The 22,870-nt window shown below is 47.1% G+C and overlaps 1 protein-coding gene across 3 annotated transcripts in view; it reads right to left on the bottom strand.

The window, feature by feature from the left end:
* SMG1 (SMG1 nonsense mediated mRNA decay associated PI3K related kinase) overlaps window positions 1–22,346 on the bottom strand; it is a 98,532-nt gene extending 76,186 nt beyond the window's left edge. Inside the window, exon 1 of one of the 3 annotated variants that reach the window (XM_004586788.3) lies at window positions 21,883–22,346. In XM_004586788.3, coding sequence (XP_004586845.2) covers window positions 21,883–21,992 — 110 coding nt within the window. In that variant the 5' untranslated portion in view covers window positions 21,993–22,346. The remainder of the gene's footprint in view (window positions 1–21,882) is intronic. The other 2 variants (XM_058680777.1, XM_058680778.1) reach the window with 2 other exon arrangements.
* Between the last annotated feature and the right edge of the window lie 524 nt (window positions 22,347–22,870).

Below are 22,870 nucleotides of genomic sequence, written 5' to 3'. Positions count from 1 at the left end.
TTACAATATTAGTGAAGACAGTGGGTTAAAGCATTTGTCGTTCAAACATGAAGCAAATATCATTCATGGGTGAGGTGCTTGTAGTTGAACTAGACCCCCTTAGGGTTCATGTTCTAAGTAAAAAATTGAGATGGGAAGCCACTTTGTGCCTCAGAGGATAAAAGGGCTTAAGGTGGCAAACAGAGAAAAAAATTTACTACATAAGAGAATTTAAATGCTCACAATACCATACAAATCACATGCAAATATAATTACTTCTTATTTACCTATCCTCGACAGAAGATGTAATCAATCTAGCAGACCATTCATCTCGAATGACCCAGCTCCTGAGACCTTCCATGAACTATCTGTCATGTGAAAGCAGTCCTGTGGAGCAGGAAGCATCAGCATGAGCAACCAGGAGAGTGAGGGTGGGGCAGAGAGCACACCGCGCAGCCTGCTCTGAAAACTGTGACATCAGGGACTACAGTACCAGGAAGCTCTGCTGTAAAGCACTCCAACATGACTTGATGCAAACAGCACGCCTAGTGGTGCTAACAGAATAAGCATCACACTGCCGCAAAGGGTTTTTGTAACCCAGGTTTATTAAGAATTCAGCCCTTGAGGGGAGCTCTAATTTTTCTAATAGACATAAATCAGGAAATGAGATCTGCACTACAGTGAGGCAGGAAGACGTTTATTCTCCAAAACAACAGCCCTCAAACACAGTCAACTGTCACACAGCACATGCAGGACACTGCATTTTACACTAACAGGCAACACTACAGAAACTATCCACCCTACTCACTTGGACTCAGTCATGTTTTCACAAAGGATGGCAAAGACAGGAACTACACACACTCCTGGACTCTGTGTGTATCATTTTATTATGAGAAAGTTAAAACTTTACTTGGGAGTTAAAGGAATTTCTTATATAAACAAACTTCTTCTCTTGGGAAAATTTAATTTCAAATTGAATAGAAGAAAACTGAACCATCCCACATCAGAAATAAATTCAAGCAGCTTAGTTGTGTAATACTGAAATATTAATATCATATTTGATGAGCCTTCCTCTGAACTAACTATTCATTTATGGGTTCTAATTAATTTTGATAAGCCAAATCAACTAAACTACTATTGCTGACTTATGAAATAAAATATTAACTAGAACTGTAGACTTTTACTTCACCCAAGAAGAGGCCTGCTTTTTACCAGTTCTGGGAAGCAATCTCACAATGCTTGCAGTCTCATGCCTAGGGCCCGGTGCAATGGCCTGCAAGAATACTTGCCTTGCACGCGCCAAAATCCCACATGGGGACCGGTTCTAGTCCCAGAGGCCCCATTTCCAATCCAGCTCCCTGCCTGTGGCCTAGGAAAGCAGTAGAGGACCGCCCAAAGCCTTGGGACTCTACACCCCCCGTGGGAGACCCAGGGCAGCTCCTGGCTTTGGATTGGCTCAGCTCCAGCCATTGTCTCCACTTGGGGAGTGAACCATCAGACAAAAGATCTTCCTCTCTGACTCCTCCTCTCTCTGTATATCTGCCTTTCCAATAAAAATAAATAAAACTTTTTAAAAATGTATCATGTCTATCCAAACCCAGTGTGATGGTTCAATGGCTAAATCCTCATCTTGCAAGCACCAGGATCCCATATGGCCACTGATTTGAGTCCTAGCTGCTCCACTTCCCTCCCAGCTCCCTGCTTGCTGCATGAGAAAGTAGTCCAGGATGGACCAAAGCCTTGGGAACCCGCACCTGCGTGGGAGACCCCTAGGAAGCTCCTGGCTCCTGGCTTCAGATCAGCTCAGCTCCAACCACTATGACCATTTGGGGCGTGAACCAGCAGGTAAAATCCTTCTCTGTGGCACTCCCCCCTCGTACAAGTTTCATTTATCTTTCCAGTAAGAATAAGTAAATCATCAAAAAAAATCATATTTATTCACAATATGTCCCTGATTTAAAATGATCAACTGACTGATTTGAAAGTCAGACTGGCACATACAGATCTATCTTCCACCCACTAGTTCATTCTACCCAATGCCCACAAGTGCCAGGGCTATTACATGCCAACGTCAAGAGCCAGGAACACTATCTAGGCCTCCCACTTGGGTGGCAATAACACCAAGTACTTGGGCTATTATGCAGTGCTTCTCGGCACTATGCGCTAGAAGCATGGAATGGCCAGAAAAAGCACCAGCACTCCAACACAGGACATAGGTATCCCAAGAGAAGGCTTCATCTGCAGCATCCCAATGTCTACTCCCGGGATGCTCTTTTTCACTTGGGCTCCAGGGGTCACACCAATCAGCTTAACCTGCAGAGGGGCCAGAGACTAAGGACAGCCACATGGAGCGTCAACTCTGCAGCAAACACCAAGAACTGGGCAGGAGAGCTGCAGCGAGCTTCCCGGGCTGGAACCATCACCAGGGAGAGGAGTTAGAAGCTACATTTCTGGAGGCCCAGCAAGGTGCCCTAGTGGCTAAAGTCCTCGCCTTGAATGCGCCTGGGTGCAGGTTGTAATCATGGCAGCTCCACTTCCCATCCAGCTCCCTGCTTGTGGCCTGGGAAAGCAGTCAAGGATGGCCCAAAGCCTTGGGACCCTGCACCTGTCTAGGAGACCTGGATGAAGCTCTAGGCTCCGGGCTCCTGGCTTGGGTTCGGGGAGTGAATCATTGGATGGAAGATTTTCCTCTCTGCCTCTCCTCCACTCCGTATATCTGACTTTGCAATAAAAAATAAATCTTACAAAAAAAAAAAAGAGATGGTCTATGTCAAACTTTAACTTTTAGAAAACAAAAATTATTTTTATTGGAAAGTCAAATATACAGAGAGGAGACAGGAAGATTTTCCATCTGTTGGTTTACTCCCCAAGTGGCCGCAACGGCCAGAGCAAAGACAATCTAAACCAGGAGCTTCTTCCGGGTCTCCCACACATGTGCAGGGTCCCAAGGCTCCCATGCTCAACTGCTTTCCCAGGCCACAAACAGGGAGCTGGATGGGAACTGGAACAGCCAGGATATGAACCGGCACCCAGATGGGAACCTGGCGCATCCAAGGAAAGAACTTCAGCCACAAGGCTACTCTGATGGGTCCCAAATGAACTTTTTCTTCATGTATATAAACACCTAGAAGCTACCTGGTTAACCCCTCCCTTGCTCAAACTCCTTTCTAACAACTAGCCCTTCAATGACGCCCAATTTTCCTTAGCCAGGGTTTATTCAAAAAGAATGGTCCAGCTTTCAATCTCCTTCTCCCCTTGGTTTACTAGGTTCATGAGAAGTACAAAATAAAGACCTTTAGAAATGGCACTGAATGTAGAGAGCTAGTATCTTTTAGCTCCTAAAAAGCGCTAGTAGGCAACTTGCTTGGGCAGTCTTACAAATATTTCTGTTTAAGATTTTTTTTTTTTTTTTTTTTTTGGGAAAGTCACATTTACAGAGACACAGAAAGATCTTCCATCTACTGTTTCACTCCTCAAGTGGCCACAACGACTGGAGCTGAACAGATCCAAATCCAGGAGCCAGGAGCTTCTTTGGGGTCTCCCATGTGGGTGCAGAGTCCCAAGGCTTTGGGCCGTCGTCAATAGCTTTCCCAGGCCAAAATAGGAAGCTGGATGGGAAGTGGAACAGCTGAGATACAAATCGGCAAACACGTGGGATCGCAGCACAAGCAAGACAAAGACTTTAGCCATTAGGCTACCACGCCAGGCCCCTCAAATAATCTTTAAAGCAATCCTACACACCATAATTTTACAGATGAGGTAACTATGGCTCTATAACTAACCCAGGCTTGGATAGCCTACAAAATAAAGAACAACAAAAATTTCTCTTACTTTTGAGTTTCTCAACACTCTGCTTGTGCATGCCAACTTTCTTTCAATAAACTCACAAATCACCTACATCTGCGCTTATAGCATTTCGTCCCATCATCCTTCCATATGAAACAAGAAAACCCTCCGATTCCACCTACAGAACCGCAGGACTCTGGAATTCTCTCCCAGGGGATACCTTGTTCCTCTTGTGTATCTTGCAAAGCCTACCACTTCACTGATCCTCACATCACCACCACAGACTGAGCCTTATGTCTTCCATTAAAAAATGAAATCTAGCGGCCCAGTGTGGTAGCCAACTGCCTAAAACCTCTGCCTTGCACATGACAGGATCCCAAATGGGTGCTGGTTTGTGTCCCGGACACCCCACTTCCTACCCAGCTCCCTGCTTGTGGCCTGGGAAAGCTGGCTAGCATGGCACCCACATGGGAGACTGGGAAGAAGCTCCTGGCTTCAGATTGGCTAAGCTCCAGTCATTGCAGCCACTTTGGAGTGAACCAGTAGATGGAAGACCTTCCTCTCTGTATATCTGACTTTACAATTTTAAAAAACAAATCTTCCTTCCCTCCCTCCAACGTCACTTTCAGGCAAGGCACGGGAACATAGTGGCTAAAGCCCTCAACTTGTACCCACCAGGAACCCACATGGGCGTCAATTCTAACCCAAGGCCCCACTTCCCATCCAGCTCCCTGCCTGTGGCCTGGGACAGCAGTCAAGCATGGCCCAAAGTCTTGGGACCCTGCATCTGCATGGGAGACCCAGAAGAGACTCACTCCAGGCTCTTCGCTCCGGATCGGCTCAGCTCCGGCTCAGCTCCAACCATTGCAGCCACTGGGGGAGTGAATCATCAGATGGATGATCTTCCTCTCTGCCTCTCCTCCTGTCTGTATATCTTTCTAATAAAACCAAATCTTTAAAAAATTCAAAAGCTTACCCCCTCCTAAAAAAAACACAAATAGAAAAACTTCATCAATCCCACACGCCCTTCCACTTTGTTCTCTCCAGCCAACTAAAAGTCGCCTGTACTCCCCAATTTGCTCACCTTCTGGCTCCTCAACCTATGCTGGCCCAATTTATATCCCCTCACTTAAAGCAAAATTGACTCAGACTTTGAGCTGACTAAACCGAAGATACATTTCAGGCTTTGCACTACACATCCTGGCAGTTTTCACAGGATTACTAGGCAGAGTTGAGCAGCTACGCCCTGCACCAAGGCACCTTGCAAAGGAACAAAATGGGCTGAATAAACTCCTCTTACAAATCCTTACAAAAAGCCTCATTGCTTAGATCCTGATGATTTAAAGTAAATGAATTCTTCTCTTCCCGGACCTACTTTCTCACACTATTCCACCAAACTACTGTATCACAGGGATCCTCCAAGCCTGGTGCCAGTCCCTCAATCCAGGTCAATGGCAATATTTAGAGTCTCATTTTAGGCTTTCACCAAAGACATCTACTTTGAACCGGTACTATGGCACACCAGGTTAAGCGGTGACCTGCAACACCAGCAGCGCATGAATACCAGTCCACTTGTGATGCAACTTCTTGCTAATGTGCCTGTGAAAAGCTTGTGCACTCACATGTTAGATGCAGATGGAACTCCAGGTGCCTTTCAGGCAGCACAGCCCCAGTTATGCAGCTATTTGGGAAGTGAACCCACGGATGGAAGATCTCTAACTCTGGCTTTCGCCGAGTGCAATTCTGACTTACATACCCATCATTTAAAAAAAATACTAGGGGGCCCGGCGGCGTGGCCTAGCGGCTAAAGTCCTCGCCTTGAAAGTCCCGGGATCCCATATGGGCACCGGTTCTAATCCCGGCAGCTCCACTTCCCATCCAGCTCCCTGCTTGTGGCCTGGGAAAGCAGTGGAGGACGGCCCAAAGCTTTGGGATCCTGCACCCGCGTGGGAGACCTGGAAGAGGTTCCTGGTTCCCGGCTTCGGATTGGCGCACACCAGCCCGTTGCGGCTTACTTGGGGAGTGAATCATCGGATGGAAGATCTTCCTCTCTGTCTCTCCTCCTCTCTGTATATCCGGCTTTCCAATAATAATAAAATCTTTAAAAAAAAAAAATACTGGGGGAGGGGGTGGACAGGCATGGTAGCCTAGCGGCTAAAGTCCTCACCTTGCACCCCTGGGATCCCATATGGCCACCGGTTCTAATCCCGGAGGCCCCACTTCCTATCCAGCTCCCTGCCTGGGAAAGCAGTCGAGGATGGCACAAGGCATTGGGACTCTGCACACATGTGGGAGACCTGGAAGAGGCTCCAGGCTCTTGGCTTCATATCAGCTCAGTTTCAGTCATTGTGGCCACTTGGGAAGTGAATCAGTGGAGGGAAGATCTTCCTGTCTCTCCTCCTCTCAGTTTATCTGCCTTTCCAATTAAAAAAAAAAAATTACTTAGGGTAAACCCACTACTTGGGAAGCATGCACCTTATATCCCAGTGCCTAAGTTAGAGTCTTAGCTACAACTCTCCATTGCAATTAATGCACATTTTGGGAGGTAATGGTTCAAGCAGTCACCAGGCCCTGCAGGACAGCCAGCTGAGTGCACGCTCCTGGGTTTGGCCTGGCACAGATCCAGCTCCTAGCATTTGAGGAGTGACTCAACAGATGGAAGACCTCTGTTTCCCTTCCTCTCTACTTGAGTATATATATACACCCCTCAAATGAAAAACAAAATTTTTAAATAAAAATTTTTTTCACTGTTTTAACATCTCAAACACAATAATCAACTCTTTTCCTCCCTCTTAAAGAATGCCAACATCACTGTCTGCCTATGTACTCACCCTTTCCCCTTCCCCCACTCTAGCCTAGAATATGGGCCAAGTGTGTGTGATTTACTTATCTTTTAAATGAACTTTATCACTTCATAAGTTGTTTTCTATCAAAGGCCTTTTGGTCAGATATCTCCCTCCCATCTCCACTGAGCAAGCCACGCCACTGCATTGCCCACATCATCCAACACACCTTGCCTCCCTTTCCAGTTATGTCTCTTGCAATAACCCTTCTGCACTCTACGTGTCCCATTCATTCTAGCCTTTCTGTGCCTACGAGGCATCACCTCCTCCTGTCCAGGCCTGCCTGGAACAGCAGTGTCTGCCGCGAGCAACCCTAGCTTCCCTTGGGAAGTTTCCGACTCCCCTGCAGCAGGCCAGGCGTCCGTATAGTATGTATGCCACAGAACCTAACAGCAAGTCTTAGGTCTAACACTTTTGGAAATGCTTATGAGCCCGCCAGTTTCACATACTGCTATAACCAATTCCCCAGATATTGTATCAAACTGCTAACTAATTGTGTGCATTATCACTGGAGTCTTCCTCCAGCTTCTATAATCAGTCTCCTAACCTAACTCAACACTAACTATACTGCAAGATTCAACTTACAACTTCCATTTCTGTTCTATTAAAATCAACATTTCTTGATTACTTTCTACAAAGGCACTAATAATAGCTCAGGATTCCAAATGGCAAGCTAAGGTGGCTCCACTCCCTTAAAAACGTGAAATCGGGCCTGGCGCCATGGCCTAGCAGCTAAAGTCCTTGTCTTGAATGCCACGGGATCCCATATGGGCGCCTGTTCTAATCCCAGTAGCTCCACTTCCCATCCAGCTCCCTGCTTGTGGTCTGGGAAAGCAGTTGAGGACGGCCCAAAGCCTTAGGACCCTGCACCCACATGGGAGACCTGGAAGAGGTTCCTGGTTCCCGGCTTCAGATTGGCACAGCACCAGCCATTGCAGTCACTTGGGGAATGAATCATCGGATGGAGGATCTTCCTCTCTGTCTCTCCTCCTCTCTGTATATCTGACTTGGTAATAAAAATAAATAAATCTTTAAAAATAATAATAAATAATAAATAAAAATAAATTAAAAATAAAAATGTGAAGTCTAGAAAGAAAATAATTATATATTATTTCATATAAGCTGTAAGTTCCAATGAGATACACAAAACACTGATTTCACAAAAAGAAAACAGATCTTTTAACTCCTTCGAGCGTTCAGAGTACTCAGAGTGTGTCCTATGCTAGCTTACACTTAGCCTAGTTTCTCTTGACTCTCTTCTGAGAGGTTACCATCAGAAGCAGGGGAGCACTCTTACATCACACACCTCTCAGCAGGGACAACAAAAAAACTGTGATAAAGTTTGATAAACTTCTTTGATAAAGATTTATGTACTGGGCCTGACACAATGGCTTAATAGCTAAATCATCTCCTTGCACATTTTGGGGTCCCATACTGACGCCAGTTCATGTCCCAGCTGTTCCAATTCCCATCCAGCTCCCTGCTTATGGCCTAGGAAAGCAGTTGAGGACGGCCCAAAGCCTTGGGACCCTGCACCTACATGGGAGACAGGGAAAGCTTCTGGCTCCTGGCTTCAGGTTGGCTCAGCTCGTCATTGTGCCATTTGAGGAGCGAAGCAGGGATGAAAGATCTGTTCTTCCCTCTCTCGGTAAATCGGCCTTTCCGATGAAAATAAATAAATCTTAAAAAAAAAAGTGTGTCTATCTTTTAAAATCCTGAGAACAAAAGGGTGAGTAGAGTGCATTAAAAAATACTAAACATTAGAAGAAACAAAAATCCTAATTATCCTGATTACATTACATTACATGCATGTAAGATTACCATATGGATAATTAAGTAATTTCAAAATAAAGATGACACACCACCGAAGTGCTGCTTGGGACACACACGTAGCAGTGTCTATGTCCAAGTGCACTCTGGGCAGAGCAGGCCATGCCTCCAACAGCGGGCTGCCTGCCACCCACATGCAAGATCTGCACTGTGTCTTGGCCTCGTGGCTGTGGTCTGACCCAACCGCAACCGGACAGTAAACCAGAAGACGGAAAATCCTCTCCATCCCTATTTCTGTCTTGCAAACAAATCTTTAAAAATTTTATATCCTAAGCATCACACTGATCTCTTAAAAATATAGCACGTAACAAAGGAAAGCAATTATTGTTTAATTAGGACATACATACTTCTGCAGAAAACTCTAAGCAAGTTAGGCCTTCCTGCCTCAGTGTAGGATGGTCTATGTTACACAGTCAAGGTCTGTGGCAACGAAAGAACAATCAATATTCTAACACGCCAGCTATCCCAAACCCCTTCCGCGCCTTAGTGCTGCTTCTCAATGAGACACAGACATTATCAGAAATATCCAGGAGGCACTTTCACATCCTACACGTGATCCCAGTTTTCCCAAAGAGATAAACGTAACTTAGACAGGAATCTGAAGAACTTTAGCTCTATTTCTAATTTTACCAACACAACCAGAGTAACACAGCAAGCGTTTTGTTTAAACAGGCCATGATTCCTTTCAACATCACCAATTAACTCCTGTGGGACACATCCCCTTAGGTGCCCTGAGGCAGGAAATAGGCTTAGCCTCACCAAGAAACACTTAATGGATAAAGAAGCAGGCTACTGTAAACAGAGGTAAGACATGGTAAACCCGCCATCTCAAGCATTAGGATGCCTTTTTTTGGAGGTGATCTTGAAATAACCATTTGCTACTGCTGAAAAAGAACACAAGGCCTCTCAAATAAATCTCAAAGCTCTGGTACACAAGCTACTTGGGAAAGGAGGATACTTCTTAAATAATCACACTATTCTTCCTGTTATAAGTAAAGGCAATTTTGGATAGCTACTGGAACCTGGTAATAAGCAGTAGCCACAGGTCAAGAAACGGCCCCCCGCTGTGTTGGGCAGCAGCAGCCACGGCCGAGGCATTTCTATTTAGCCTCCAGTTTAAGAAAGCTATAAAACAGCCACCTTAAAAGACAGCCACAGACAGTATCTTTTTTGTGTGTCACATTTTATAGCACATACTTTTTTTAAAATCAGACTGGTTTAGGTAGTTTAAAATACGTAGCTTTTACCATTTGTTTACAAGGAAAAAAAAAACAATATTTCTAGATAGGAAGTTCCTGAAAAGATACCGTTCATCCATTGAGTAAATTTGCAGTATTATCATTTAAAGTAATACAAAATCACAGGGCTGGGGTAGGCAACCTAAAGTTCCCTCCGCCTGCAAGCATGACATCCCATATGGGCGTCAGATCATGTCCCGACAGCCCCACTTCCCATCCAGCTCCCTGCTTGTGGCCTGGGAAGCAGCAGAAGATGGCCCAAAGCCTTGGCACCATGCACCCGCATGGGAGACCTGGAAGAAACTCTTGCTTCCTGGGTTCAGGTCAGTTCAACTCCAGCTGCTGTGGCCAGCTGGAGAGTGAATCAGTAGATGGAAGATCTTTGTCTCTCCTTCTCTGTAAATCTGCCTTTCCAACAAAATGAATAAACAAATCTGGGGGGAAAAAAAAAAAAACCTTCAGGATTGCTTCCGGGGCATGCAAGGCGACGAATTTAGCCACTAGGCTATCACTCTAGGTCCTTTTTTGCTGGTTTCTAATTTCAACCCATACTAAGTTCTTACCGTGTGAAACAGAAATGAAAGAAAAAAATAAAGTATCTACACTGAAATTCCTCATTCATAAATGGAAGTAGGAGTCTAGCTTAATGAAGATATACAATAACATGTTGGCAGAGATTTACTATACCATAGAACAATTCTTTTATATATAGATAATATTTTATGCTGTTCACAGAGTTGATTAGAATGGGAAGGGACAAGGACTAGAGGAAAGTGGTGAAACTTCTGTTTCCAAAGCTCCTTTTCCTTCTTCCTATATCTGGGGGAAGGAGAATGATGAGGGGAGAAGCCATACCCAGCCTCCCAACAGCCCCAGCACCAGGAGGTGGGGAACAGTCATCCCAGGGTCCCCAGGGATAAGGGGAGAAGCCATACCCACCTCCCAACAGCCCCAGCACCAGGAGGTGGGGAACAGTCATCCCAGGGTCCCCAGGGATAAGGGGAGAAGCCATACCCACCTCCCAACAGCCCCAGCACCAGGAGGTGGGGAACAGTCACGGGTTCTGCTGAAGTGGTTTCACAGTTCTGACATGCTGTCGATCTCACCGAAGCACTGACTGACAAAGTCCACCTTAGAGTCTCCATTCACCCAGATCTCTGCTGTCAACACTTGCCTGGGGTAGCTGACCAACGTGCTCTGCCCTCCTTCCTCTGCTATGGTACCAGATGTCTTCTACCAGCTCTGACAAACTGCCAAACTCTCCATGTGCCTCTGGGTATGCCAGTCATCATACCATCTAAGCCACCGAAGTGCCAACTTATCACAGAACAGTGTGACACGCAGCAATCTCAAAAAAAATTTTTTACATATTATTGACAGACAAGGAGACTGATATATAAAAAAGACAGCAAGAGTTTAGGGCCAACCGAGGCACTGTTAACTAATCTCCACCTGCAAACCCGGGCATCCCAAGTGGGTGGCAGAAGATATCACGGCTGCTCAACTTCCCGTTCAACTCCCGGCTTGCGGCCTGGGAAAGCAACAGAGGATGGCCCAAAGCCTTGGGACCCTGCATTCACATAGGAGACCTGAAACAAAGGCAAAGAAAGACAAAGAGCGATCTTCCACCCACTAGTTCACTTCCCAAATGACTAAAACAACTAGGAATTCACAGAGAGGTAGCAAGGGGCTAACCACTTGGGCCATCACAAGCTGTCTTCCCATACAGAGCCTGGAACCAGAAATGGGGCAGCCAAAATTTAAAAGAGCATTCTTAGAGCCCGGAGGCGTGGCCTAGCAGCTGAAGTTCTCACCTTGAATGTTCAGGGATCCCATATGGGGGCCGGTTCTAATCCCGGCAGCCCCACTTCCCATCCAGCTCCCTGCTTGTGGCCTGGGAAAGCAGTCAAGGATGACCCAAAGCCTTGAGACCCTGCATCCGGGCTCAGGGCTCCGGGCTCCTGGCTTCAGATCTGCTCAGCTCCAGCCATTGTGGCCACTTAGGGAGTAAATCAGTAGACAGAAGATCTTCCTGTCTCTCCTCCTCTCTATATATGAGCATTCCAATTTGTGATTCAAGTATCACAAGTGGCAGCTTAACCCACTGCACCACCATGTCAACACTGTTTGCTTTTTTGTTTGCTTTCTTTTTTTTGAAAACCATTCTAGCATCCAGTGCTTTTTAACAGCCGTATGTAGTAACAACATCCCATATAGGTGTTGGTTCAAGTCCCAGCTGCTCCACTTCCCATCCAGCTCCCTGCTTTTAGCCTGGGAAAACAACATAGGACAGACCACGTCCTTGAACCACTGCCCCCATGTGGGAGACCCGAAAGCAGCTCCTGGCTCCTGGTGCCTGGCTTCAGATGGGCTCAGCTCCAGCCACTGAAATCACTTGGGAAGCGTTCAAGCAGTGAACACACACACACAGCCTTTCAGAGGCGTCAGAGTTAGAGTCATGGCTTACTTCCAATAATGGAGTATCGGATTCCAGTCCCAGCTCAACTCCAACTCCAGCATCCTGCCCACAGATATCTTAGAAAGCAGCTGGGCCTGGCTCCCATGTGAGACGCTGTATGAGTCCCAAAGCTCTGGCTGCAACCTCGCAAGGGTTCAGAGTAAACCTCCAAAGATTTCTCTATGGCCCTTTCTTTCAGAAACAATGAAGTAACTATTAAAAAAAAAAAAAAAAGCAGTACTTCTTTCTATAAATTTAGAATATAAATGAGAAAGTTCTACAACAAGGGCCCAGCACGATGATGTAGTGGTTAAGGTCCTTGCATTACGGGCGCCAGGAGCCCATGTGGGCGCTGGTTCTAATCCCGGTGGCCCCGCTTCCCATCCAGCTCCCTGCCTGTGGCCTAGGAAAGCAGTCGAGGACGACCCAAGGCTTTGGGATCCTGCACCCATGTGAGAGACCTGGAAGAGGCTCCTGGCTTCAGATTGGCTCAGCTCCAGCCACTGCGGCTGCTTGGGGAGTGAATAATCGGACGGAAGATCTTCCTGTCTCTCCTCTCTGTATATCTGCCTTTCCAATAAAAATAAAATAAATCTTAAAAAAAAAAGTTAGATAACAAAAAAAAACCCACAATCTAAATTCTGAATCCAGAAAGTTCTCTGAAAAAGGCTTCTAAATGCATACAAGGTTTTAGATAAAACAGAGATACTAACACCTTAGAAAGAATAACTTCCAACAAAAATCCATTTTTCTTTTTTGAAAGGGTAATAAGAAGCCCTCAGCTATGTGCAGAACTCTGCGGATTCCATTCCCCAGTTAGCAGGTATACATAAAACTGGCAAAAACTGTTTCTCCAGACATTCTACTGGAATGCCAGACACGTCAGTGATTAAATCGCTTAAATAATGTTTACATAAATACAACAGACAAAACAACTTTAAATATTTTAGGCAAGCTATTTTTCAAGACAAATAAAACCTAGGAAACTTCACTATATTCTTTCTTGTGTAAAACATCTAACCACTGTCCCTTGGAACCTGCTGATCAGCGTGTTGAAGCTGACAGAGCTGTTATACAAAAGAACAGTTAGCTAATCCTCACCAGCAAGTATAGCACCCCATAGAGGTTCTTGTTCTGGCTTCTCCACCTCCCATCCAGCTCCCTGCTAGTGGTCTGGGGAAGCAGTTGAGGATGGTCCAAGCCTGGGATCCTGCACCCGCATGGAGACCCTGAGGGGTCCCCTGTCTCCTGCCTTCAGTTCAGCTCAGCTCCAGTCTTCGCAGCCATTTGGGGAGTGAGCCAGTGGATAGAAAATCTTAGTCTCTCCTTCCCTCTGCTTTTCAAATAAACAGAAACCTTTAATAAAAAAAACCAGTAACAGTTCCCATCAAAATGTCTCCTACAGTGGCAGTGTTGAAAATGCTACAGGTAACTTTAAATTAGGAACAAACTTGAAGAATACCATTCCACGTAAAGCCAGCCTTTATATATATACAGAGAGAGAGAGAGAGAGAGAGAGACAAAGAAAGATCTTCTGTCCTCTGGCTCACTTCAAGTAGCTGCAACAAGCTGAGCCAATCTGAAGCCAGAGCTTCTTCCAGGTCTCCCGTGTGGGTGCAGAGTCCAAGGCTTAGGGCCAACCTCTACTGCTTTCCCAGGCAAGCAGGGAGCTGGATGGGAAGTGAACATGAACCAGTGTCCACATGGGATCCTGGCCTCTGCAAGACGAGGATTTAGCCACAGAACCATTGCAGAGGACCCAAAGTCAGCCTTTTTAATCAATGAGCCCACAATCTCAGACTCAAGCAGTACAGACCAGAGTGGGGGGAGTCATTATCTAAACAAACAACTATTTGCATAGTATTTACATTTAATTTAAAGAGGAATTAGAACACAGAGATGATTTAAGGTAAATGAAAGTATATAGGTTATATGCACACTACACCATTTTATATAAAGGACTTTAGCACTCACAAATTTCGTGATCTTGGAACCAACCTCTGGGTAGGGACACCGTTCTTACTTAAGAAAGGCCACTCAAATAGAGTGTATATTCTAGTTACGAAGAAGAAACAACAGCAAAGCAATTATACTAGACCTATGTGCATATGAAGGTCACACTTTATGAGGAAGCTATGTGTGACATTCCTAATAGCAGTACTAGGAAGAAACTGCAGGGTGAGGGAACCCCACTGAGGCGCAGTGTGGCAAGAGCAGGGCAAGCACTCTGGGAGAGCTCCAGCCCCACTAAGCTCCAAGGGCAGCACCTATAAAGGACCCAAGGCAAGAACGGACCTACAGGACGACTGACTCAGGTAAGACAGAGGGTACAGGGCCCGGCGGCATGGCCTAGCGGCTAAAGTCCTCGCCTTGAAAGCCCCGGGATCCCATATGGGCGCCGGTTCTAGTCCCGGCAGCTCCACTTCCCATCCAGCTCCCTGCTTGTGGCCTGGGAAAGCACTGGAGGACGGCCCAATGCATTGGGACACTGCACCCGCATGGGAGACCCGGAAGAGGTTCCAGGTTCCCAGCTTCAGATTGACACGCATCGGCCCGTTGCGGCTCACTTGGGGAGTGAATCATCGGACGGAAGATCTTCCTCTCTGTCTCTCCTCCTGTGTATATCTGGCTGTAATAAAATGAATAGATCTTAAAAAAAAAAAAAGACAGAGGGTACAAAGTGACTTGGTCTCAGCTTTCAAGGACCTAAACTAGCTGGGGAAACAGATAACTAAATCAATATTATAACTAACAAAAGTACCTGGTAACTTTTGCTGTAGATGTTGCAAAACATAGAAAGCAAAGAAATCACAGAGCAGAACAGGGTTCAAATTTGAACACTAAGGAGAGCCCGAAACGGAGACTGAAGGCATGGGAGGTACCAGGAGGGCAGAGGCGGCCCCAGAAGCTGTGGCTCACTGGAATAACTCTAGACAGGTGGGGAGGCTCCTTCGGTAGCTGGGCTCACAGCAGAGAGGGCATTGAAAACAATTCACACACAGATCTTCAGGCACCCCAAGTCAGTCAGCAATGGTCAGAGCAACAGAATAAAAATGCATTAAAGACGGTAAAGTTATCATACTAGAAATTGGTAATAAATCATAAGAATATTCAAAGGTTTCCTTTCTACAAAAGACTTCAAAGCAAATCAACCCAGATGCTATCTCCTGTTCGCGGGCAGGAAAGGGGCAGTCCAATCCTGCATGTGCACCCTGACTAGGGTCACAGTTTGCAAGTGCATGCTTTTGCTAAAATACACGCAACCTAAGACACAAAGGTTACTGCTATGAAGGATCACAATGGAGTCCAAAAAGGAGTAAATTTAGAAAGGTACACTCAATAGAGTAAATCAAGGGAAGAGTATTGTAAGGACAAACATTCTGTGCACAAACTCAAATAGGTATACTCCACATTTGAAGAGGAAAATGCAGTAAGCTGGAACTAAACTACAAATTTTCTGTCATCTTTTCTGGTAGATGTTCACACAAGGACAGGTATACTGTGCAGCTCAAAAACTTCAATGAGCTCTGGGAAAACGTAGAGCAAGGGCAACAACAATACTACCAATTGGAAGCCACAACACAAGCCCGTGTGAATCCACGACGGACAGTCTAGTGGATCTAGTCTAGCTGACCAGGACAGGGAAAGACAGGAAATGAAGAAAATGTCCTTCTGAATGCTAGGCAGTGAAAATAAATGTTCCCAAAAGACACCAGCAACTACGTATGGATGACATTTCCTGTAAGTATCACAGAACAAAACCATGTGAGAACATCCAGACTACCACTTTCATCATCATCCTCTACTGGCACCAGGTAACAAGAGAGGGACTTACTCTTACAGAAACTCTCACGTACCGGGATGAATATATTGACCTAAATTAAAGTCATCAATTATAAGCAGAAAACAGTACTTACGTCTTGAGCAGTCTCTTGCCTAGACTATTCCAACTGCCCCCTACTGGGCCTATACACATAGGTATCTTCAAGAAGCAACTAACCTCTCTGATGGGAAAACTCCCACAACCCCAAGTCATTACAAACACACCTCATCTGTGGTTCAAGACCCACAGTGTGGCTCCAATCCAGCTTCCCACCTTATCTGTCTTGTCCTCAAAGTCTTCCATCCCTAAGCTAAGTTTTGTGTTTTTTGTTTTACCAACAATAATTTGGGGCTTGGCACGGTAGCCTACTGGCCAAAGTCTTCATGCCTTGCATACGCCAGGATCCCATGTGAGTGCCGGTTCCAACTGCACCACTTCCCATCCAGCTCCCTGTTTGTGGCCTGGGAAAGCAGAGGAGGACAGCCCAAGGCCTTTGGACCCTGCAAACGTGGTAAACCCAGGAGAAGCTCCCAGCTCCTGGCTTCAGATCAGCTCAGCTCTGGTTGTTGCAGCCAAGTGGGGAGTGAACCAGCGGACAGAAGATCTTTCTGTCTCTCCTCTCTGTAAATCTGACTTTCCAATAAAACTGAATAAATCCTTTTTAAAAATCACACACACACACACAAAAAAAGTAAGAAGAACAGTGTGATGCACCTAGTAAAATTATGGGCATCCCATAAGGGTGCCGGTTCAAGTCCTGGCTGCTCCAGTTTCAATCTGGCTCCATGAGAACATGCCTGGGAAAAGTAGCACAATACAGCCCAAGCAGAAGACTCTGAGGAAGCTGCCGGCCTTGGACCAGACCAGCTCCAGCAGCCGTGTTAATCTGCAGAGTAAATCAGCAGACAGAAGATCTGTGTGTGTCTTGCTAACTCTGACTTTCATATAATTAATAAATAAATACATCTTGAGAAAAAAGACTTCCATTATACTATCAATGTTAAAACGAACCAAAATAGGAGGGGGAACTTCCAATTAAATAAAATTTAATGCTTTATTTTTCTAAAGGAAAAATGCACCCTGGGGAGGGTGGGAGGAGAACTGCCTGAGCCTATGGAACTCTATCGTAAAAAATCTTTCTAAAAAATGCTCCTGGGCCCAGCGCAGCTCAGTGGCTAAAAGTCCTCGCCTTGAATGTGCTAAAATCCCATATGGCTGTTGGTTCATGTCGCAGCTGCTTCACCTCCCATCCAGCTCCCTGCTTGTGGCCTGGGAAAACAGTGGAGAACAGCCCAAAGCTGCACCCGCGTGGGAGACCCAGAAGAAGCTCCTGGCTTCTGGCTTCGGCTTGGCTCAGCTCCAGCTATCAAGGCCACTTAAGCAGTGAACCAGCGAATGGAAGATCTTTCTCTTTGTCTCTCCTCTCCGTAGGTCTGACTTACCATAAAGATAACTAAATCATAAAAAAAAAAGGCCCCTCCCCAACTAAACATTCATAAGCAACTGGCTGAAAAACCTCTCTGGTGTACCTCGACACCTGGGATATGAACTAGTTACCATTAAATTCTCTGAAGATTCCATTTATAGGACCCAGAGCAGTAGCCACTGGCTAAAGCCCTTGCCCTACGTGTGCCAGGATCCCATATGGGCGCCAGCTCATGTCCCGGCTGCTCCACTTCCCATCCAGCTCCCTGCTCGTGGCCTGGGAAAGCAGTAGAGGTTGACCCTAAGACTCGGACTCTGCATGAACACGGGAGACCCAGATGAGACTCCTGACTCCTGGCTTTGGCTCAGCTCAGCTCAGTTCTGGCCACTGCAGCCACTTGGGGAGTAAACAAGTGGATGGAAGGTGTTTCTCTCTGTCTCTCCTTCTCTCTGTAAAATCTGACTTTGCAATAAAAAAAATCAAAGAAAAAAAATTCTTAAGAAAAAGATTCCATTCATAAGTTATAAAACACGGTAACTATGTTTAATTTTATCTTTTATGAATCTCACTATGACATATACTATGGACATCAGACTTAGCACAGACTTACACAACCAGACAATTTTGGTTTCAAAAAAAGTCATTAGGCCCGGCATCACAGTGCCGTGGTTAAAGTTCTCGCCTTGCACGCGCCAAAATTCCATATGGGCGCCGGTTCTAAGCCCGGCGATCCCACTTCCCATCCAGCTCCCTGCTTGTGGCCTGGGAAAGCAGTCAAGGACGTCCCAAAGCCTTGGGACCCTGCACCCGCGTGGGAGACCTGGAAGAGCCCTGCCTCCTGACTTTGGATTAACTCAGCTCCAGCCATTGCGGTCACTTGGGGAGTGAATCATCAGATCGAAGATCTTTCTCTCTGTTTCTCCTCTTCTCTGTATATCTGGCTTTCCAATAAAAAATAAATCTTAAAAAAAAAAAAAAAAACTTTCTCAACTTTACATTTGAGCAGTCCATGTGTATCAATTAGTAAAGTGAGTTAACATCCCTCGTTTTCCCGACCATTCTTCAACACTGAGAGCACAGTGAACAGGCAGGACTGTATAACCACACATAGGTATGTTCCCAGCACAGCCCTTCGGTGCAGGTTAATCACCAGCTGGAACACCTGCACCCCACTGGCATCTTGGACTGCCTCAAGCCTCAAACCGGCATCCAATATGGCTATCGGTTCGTGTCTCAGCTGCTCCACTTAGGATCCAGCTACCTGGTAACAGCGGAGAATGGCCCAAATGTCTGGGGCCTCTGCCAATAATATGGAATACCCGGATAAAGCGCCTTGCTTTAACCTGGTACATCCCTAGCCACTATAGCCATCTGATGAATGAACCCGCAAATGAAAGATTGCTCTCTCCCACTAAATGGTTTAAATAAATTGCCTCTTTTTAAAAAAATATTCCAAAAAGCAAAATGAATTCCTGGTTCAAGTCCTGTCTACATTTGCATCTGGCTTCCCGCTAACACAGCCCTGGGAGGCAGCAGGTGCTGGCTCAAGTACCAGGGTTCCTGCGATCCATGAGGGAGACCTGGATGAGCTCTGGATTGTGGCCTGGTCCAGTCCTAGACAACATGAGCATCTGGGGCTGGCAGATGATCTCCTTCTCTGTCTTTCACATACAACAAAAATAAAAGATTTTTTTAAACAAAGACATTTTTCTAACAAACGAGGGTTAGCTCCGCTGCCACCTGATATGCTAGTATGCTAACCTACTCAGCCACCTGGAACACACACTTCCTGTCAGTACGTGTGAAGTGTCATGTGTGGCCACCACCAACTCAACAGTCAGCTTTCACAGGAACCAACGAACACTAAAACTGAATTTTTTTTTTTTTTTAAGATTTATTCACTTTATTACAGTCCGATATACAGAGAGGAGGAGAGACAGAGAGGAAGATCTTCCATCCGATGTTTCACTCCCCAAGTGAGCCGCAACGGGCCGGAGCGCGCCGATCCGATGCCGGGAACCAGGAACCTCTTCCAGGTCTCCCACGCGGGTGCAGTGTCCCAATGCATTGGGCCGTCCTCCACTGCTTTCCCAGGCCACAAGCAGGGAGCTGGATGGGAAGTGGAGCTGCCGGGATTAGAACAGGCGCCCATATGGGAACCCAGGGTGTTCAAGGCGAGGACTTAAGCCGCTAGGCCACGCCCTAAAACTGAATTTCTTTCTAAATACTTTTAAAAGCCTAAATTTCAAAAAATACAACCTCCCCCCACTGAGGAAAAAAAAAGATCATATAGCAAAGGCAAAGAATTGTTTTAATCAAAATGATTCAGATGAACCATAAAGTTTGCCTGCTTTTGGCAATGTTTGGAAAAATGAATATGCCCCATTGAAACAAGCACAAAGATGAAGCTCCAATCTGTCAGGTACCAGTCCATCATCTTTCTGCAGAGAAGGAGGGAAGAAAACACAGCTCAAATTTGGCTTCTGAAATTTATGACTCAGAAAACATCTAAGGGTTTTTTTTATTGGCTATTCTACAAAATCAACTGCGACAACCTTGTAAAATAAATCAAGTCATGCTATGGGAATGTCCACACTTCTCTAGGCCCTCAATTATTGGAGAAAAATCCAATTCCTCCAAAATCCGAACAGACTGTTACTCCATGTAACCAACTGCCCCTCACTGCATCATCTGCTCCACATTAAATCCTGAAACTTTGTTACAGAGCAGCTTCAAAGATAACTTCCTCCTCTTGCCCTTACCAGCTATCTGTCTCTCTCTCCCTATCTTCCCCCTCCCACCATTGCCAAGGAAGAAAGCCTTGAAAAAATACAATCAGTAGCATTAATGACCCACATACCTACAGATTCCATAACTACAGCAGCTCTTCCGCTTGGTCAGGTGTCCCCAGCACTTGGCTCTGACTCTGCTACCCTACCTAGTTAGAATCAAGCTTTACCTGATTCTTTCCCAAAAGCGCTAGGACTACTTAGGAAACACACCAGTTCTTGAATTACTAAATTATTACACATGCACACACACATGTCGCAATGCTGAGAAGTAATGGGAAATCCAAAGAGCTCGCAGAAAGTTCATTAACACCTAAAACACTAGAAGCCACAAAATAAAATTCCTCCCATTTCCATCAAAGTAGACAACAATTAAGCATGCCAACCAAAAGCAAAAATACCTAAACTAGCTAAGTGATTTGTAACATTCAGAAACCATTAAATAATACAGGACAAGTCAAATCTATGTTTCCAACAAATTTCAATTTTTAAAAACTAGTTAACATCTGAATTCTAGACTTAAGTATTAACTTTTAAAAAATCCACCTAGTTACCTACCTCAGCTATCAACAGACACAATATTTAGAAAGGTATTTTCAATGAAGAGGTGTACCACTCATGAGCCAAATATTTCGATTTTCCCATCAAGTCTTAAAAATTACGTTCTAAACATCTTACCAAATTCCTCACTTTCAAACACTGTTGGAACCACACCTTAGGAAGCCAAAAGACCAGTCTGTACACTTATCTTACCAGTTTCTGGACAATTCTAACTCCAATGTACTCCCAAGTATCAGGAAGGCTCCATGAATTCCAGTAACCCTAACATGTCCCCACACAGTTCAGAAGTTCGCACTGGAATGACCTCCACAGGGTCTGTAAATACTACACATCCTTCTTCAACAACAGAGCTAAGATCAAACAGGCCCTAGATACACCTGCTCCCTGATACAATCACAAAGACAGGGAACACTTCATCAGTCAATGCTAAGAATTCAACCAGGCCCCTAAACGGTTTAAAATCAACTCCTGCCTAAGAGGAAATGTCTACTCCTCCTTCCTCCCAAGGGTGCAGGAGCGCACCTGGTCCCCGCCTTTGGGGAGGACTCCACTGCCCAAGGCCCAGAGATGGGTCCACACCCTGATTGCATCGCAGGCCTTCCGAACACCCCGCCTCCTCAAGTCAGAACGCGCCGCCTCGGTGGGAGTTACGGCGATTTATTTATTTATTTATTTTAAAGATGAACACGTGGGAGTCACCGAAGGAACCCAAGCCGAGGCGGTCTTTTTCACGTGGGGACCCATAGGGTGATGATGGACCCAGCAAGTGATTGGGAACCAGGTTGAGAGAGTCCTTGGACTGTTTGGGATCCCCGATTCAATCCCAACTTGGGGGTGCTGGAGAAATTGGGGGGGCCGCTGGTATGTCCCCACCACCACCACCATCCTCCACCAGGCCTCTTCCCTCACTCTCCCAGGCCAGTGCCAGCAATGCAGGGACCTGGGAGGCACTCGGGCCTCGCCTCCCAGCTGCCCTCCTCCTCCTCTCCCCCCACACCCAGCAGGACGGGAGGGGACCCAGGAAGCCGCGCCCGGTGCCCCGGGAGGGGTGGTGGGTGGAGGGCCTAGGCCGCGCCTTCCCCTGCCCGGCAGCCCTAGGCCTCGGGCGGCCCCCAAGGCGCAGCCCGGGGAGGGCGCCGGGGATCCCACCTGGCTTGCCAGTCATTCCAGCTCCGCGGGTACTTGGTGCCGACGCCGCCGCCGCCGCCGCTGCCGCTGCTGCTGCTGTTCAGCCGAGACCCCGGGGCTCTGCGGCTCATTCCCTTCCCCGACACGACATGGCCAAGCGCCGCCGCCCGAAGAAGCGCTAGTCGCCGCCCGAACCGGCCGCCGCCACTCGGCTCCGGCCCGGGGCAGAGGAGGAAGCCGCGGAGGAGGAGGAGGAGGAAGAGGAGGAGGAGGACGGCCGTTCCGGGTTCCGCCTGAGCCCGCAGCGCACGACGAGGAGGCGGAGGAAGGGGAGGCGACGTCTCTTCCAGGGCCGCCCGGGCCCAGGAGGACGAGGACGGCGACGACGACGACGACGAGGGAGGCGCAGGCGGTGGTGGCGGCTCCTCACGCTCACACGGCCACGGCTTCCCCGCCTCCCGGCTCCGCCCGCCGCGCCGCCGCTGCCGCACGGCATGCTGGGAGCGATGGGCGGGGCATGACGGCGGGGGCGGGGCTTCGGGGACAGCCCGGGGCTGGCTGCCAGAGTCCGGGCGCCGCCGCCGCCGCCGGGGATCACGGGACAGGGGGAGTGTCCACCACCACGCCCCGCTACGCGCCCTCCCGGGCACGGAGGACACACCTGACCCCTGCCCCCGGCCCCACCACCACTCCCTCCACCCAGGGCCAGGCCGTCAGGTGCACGCAGGCATGGGTCCCTTCGAGGACCTGCGGTGAGAGAGGCTGTGCTGGGCGCACACGCTGGCGTCCCCGTTGGAGTTCACGTGAGCCCATCTGCCTACGATCTGTGGAGATGGTTGAGGGAAGGGAAAGGGTGGACATCCACCTCAAACGGGCTCATCCAAATGTGCTGACACCTTGACTGCGTATTCCTCCGTGAGAGGAAGACAGGATTCACCAGGAGCCACACCTGTCTGCAACAGCCTGAGCTGTGATGGGGCTCTCACCCTCTCCGGCAGAAGGAGGCAAA

This window comes from Ochotona princeps, chromosome 24 (genome assembly GCF_030435755.1).
Source record: "Ochotona princeps isolate mOchPri1 chromosome 24, mOchPri1.hap1, whole genome shotgun sequence".
NCBI classification, from domain to species: Eukaryota; Metazoa; Chordata; class Mammalia; order Lagomorpha; family Ochotonidae; genus Ochotona; species Ochotona princeps.
Note: the sequence above shows the minus strand (reverse complement) of the source record. Positions and strands in the feature narration are given on the sequence as shown.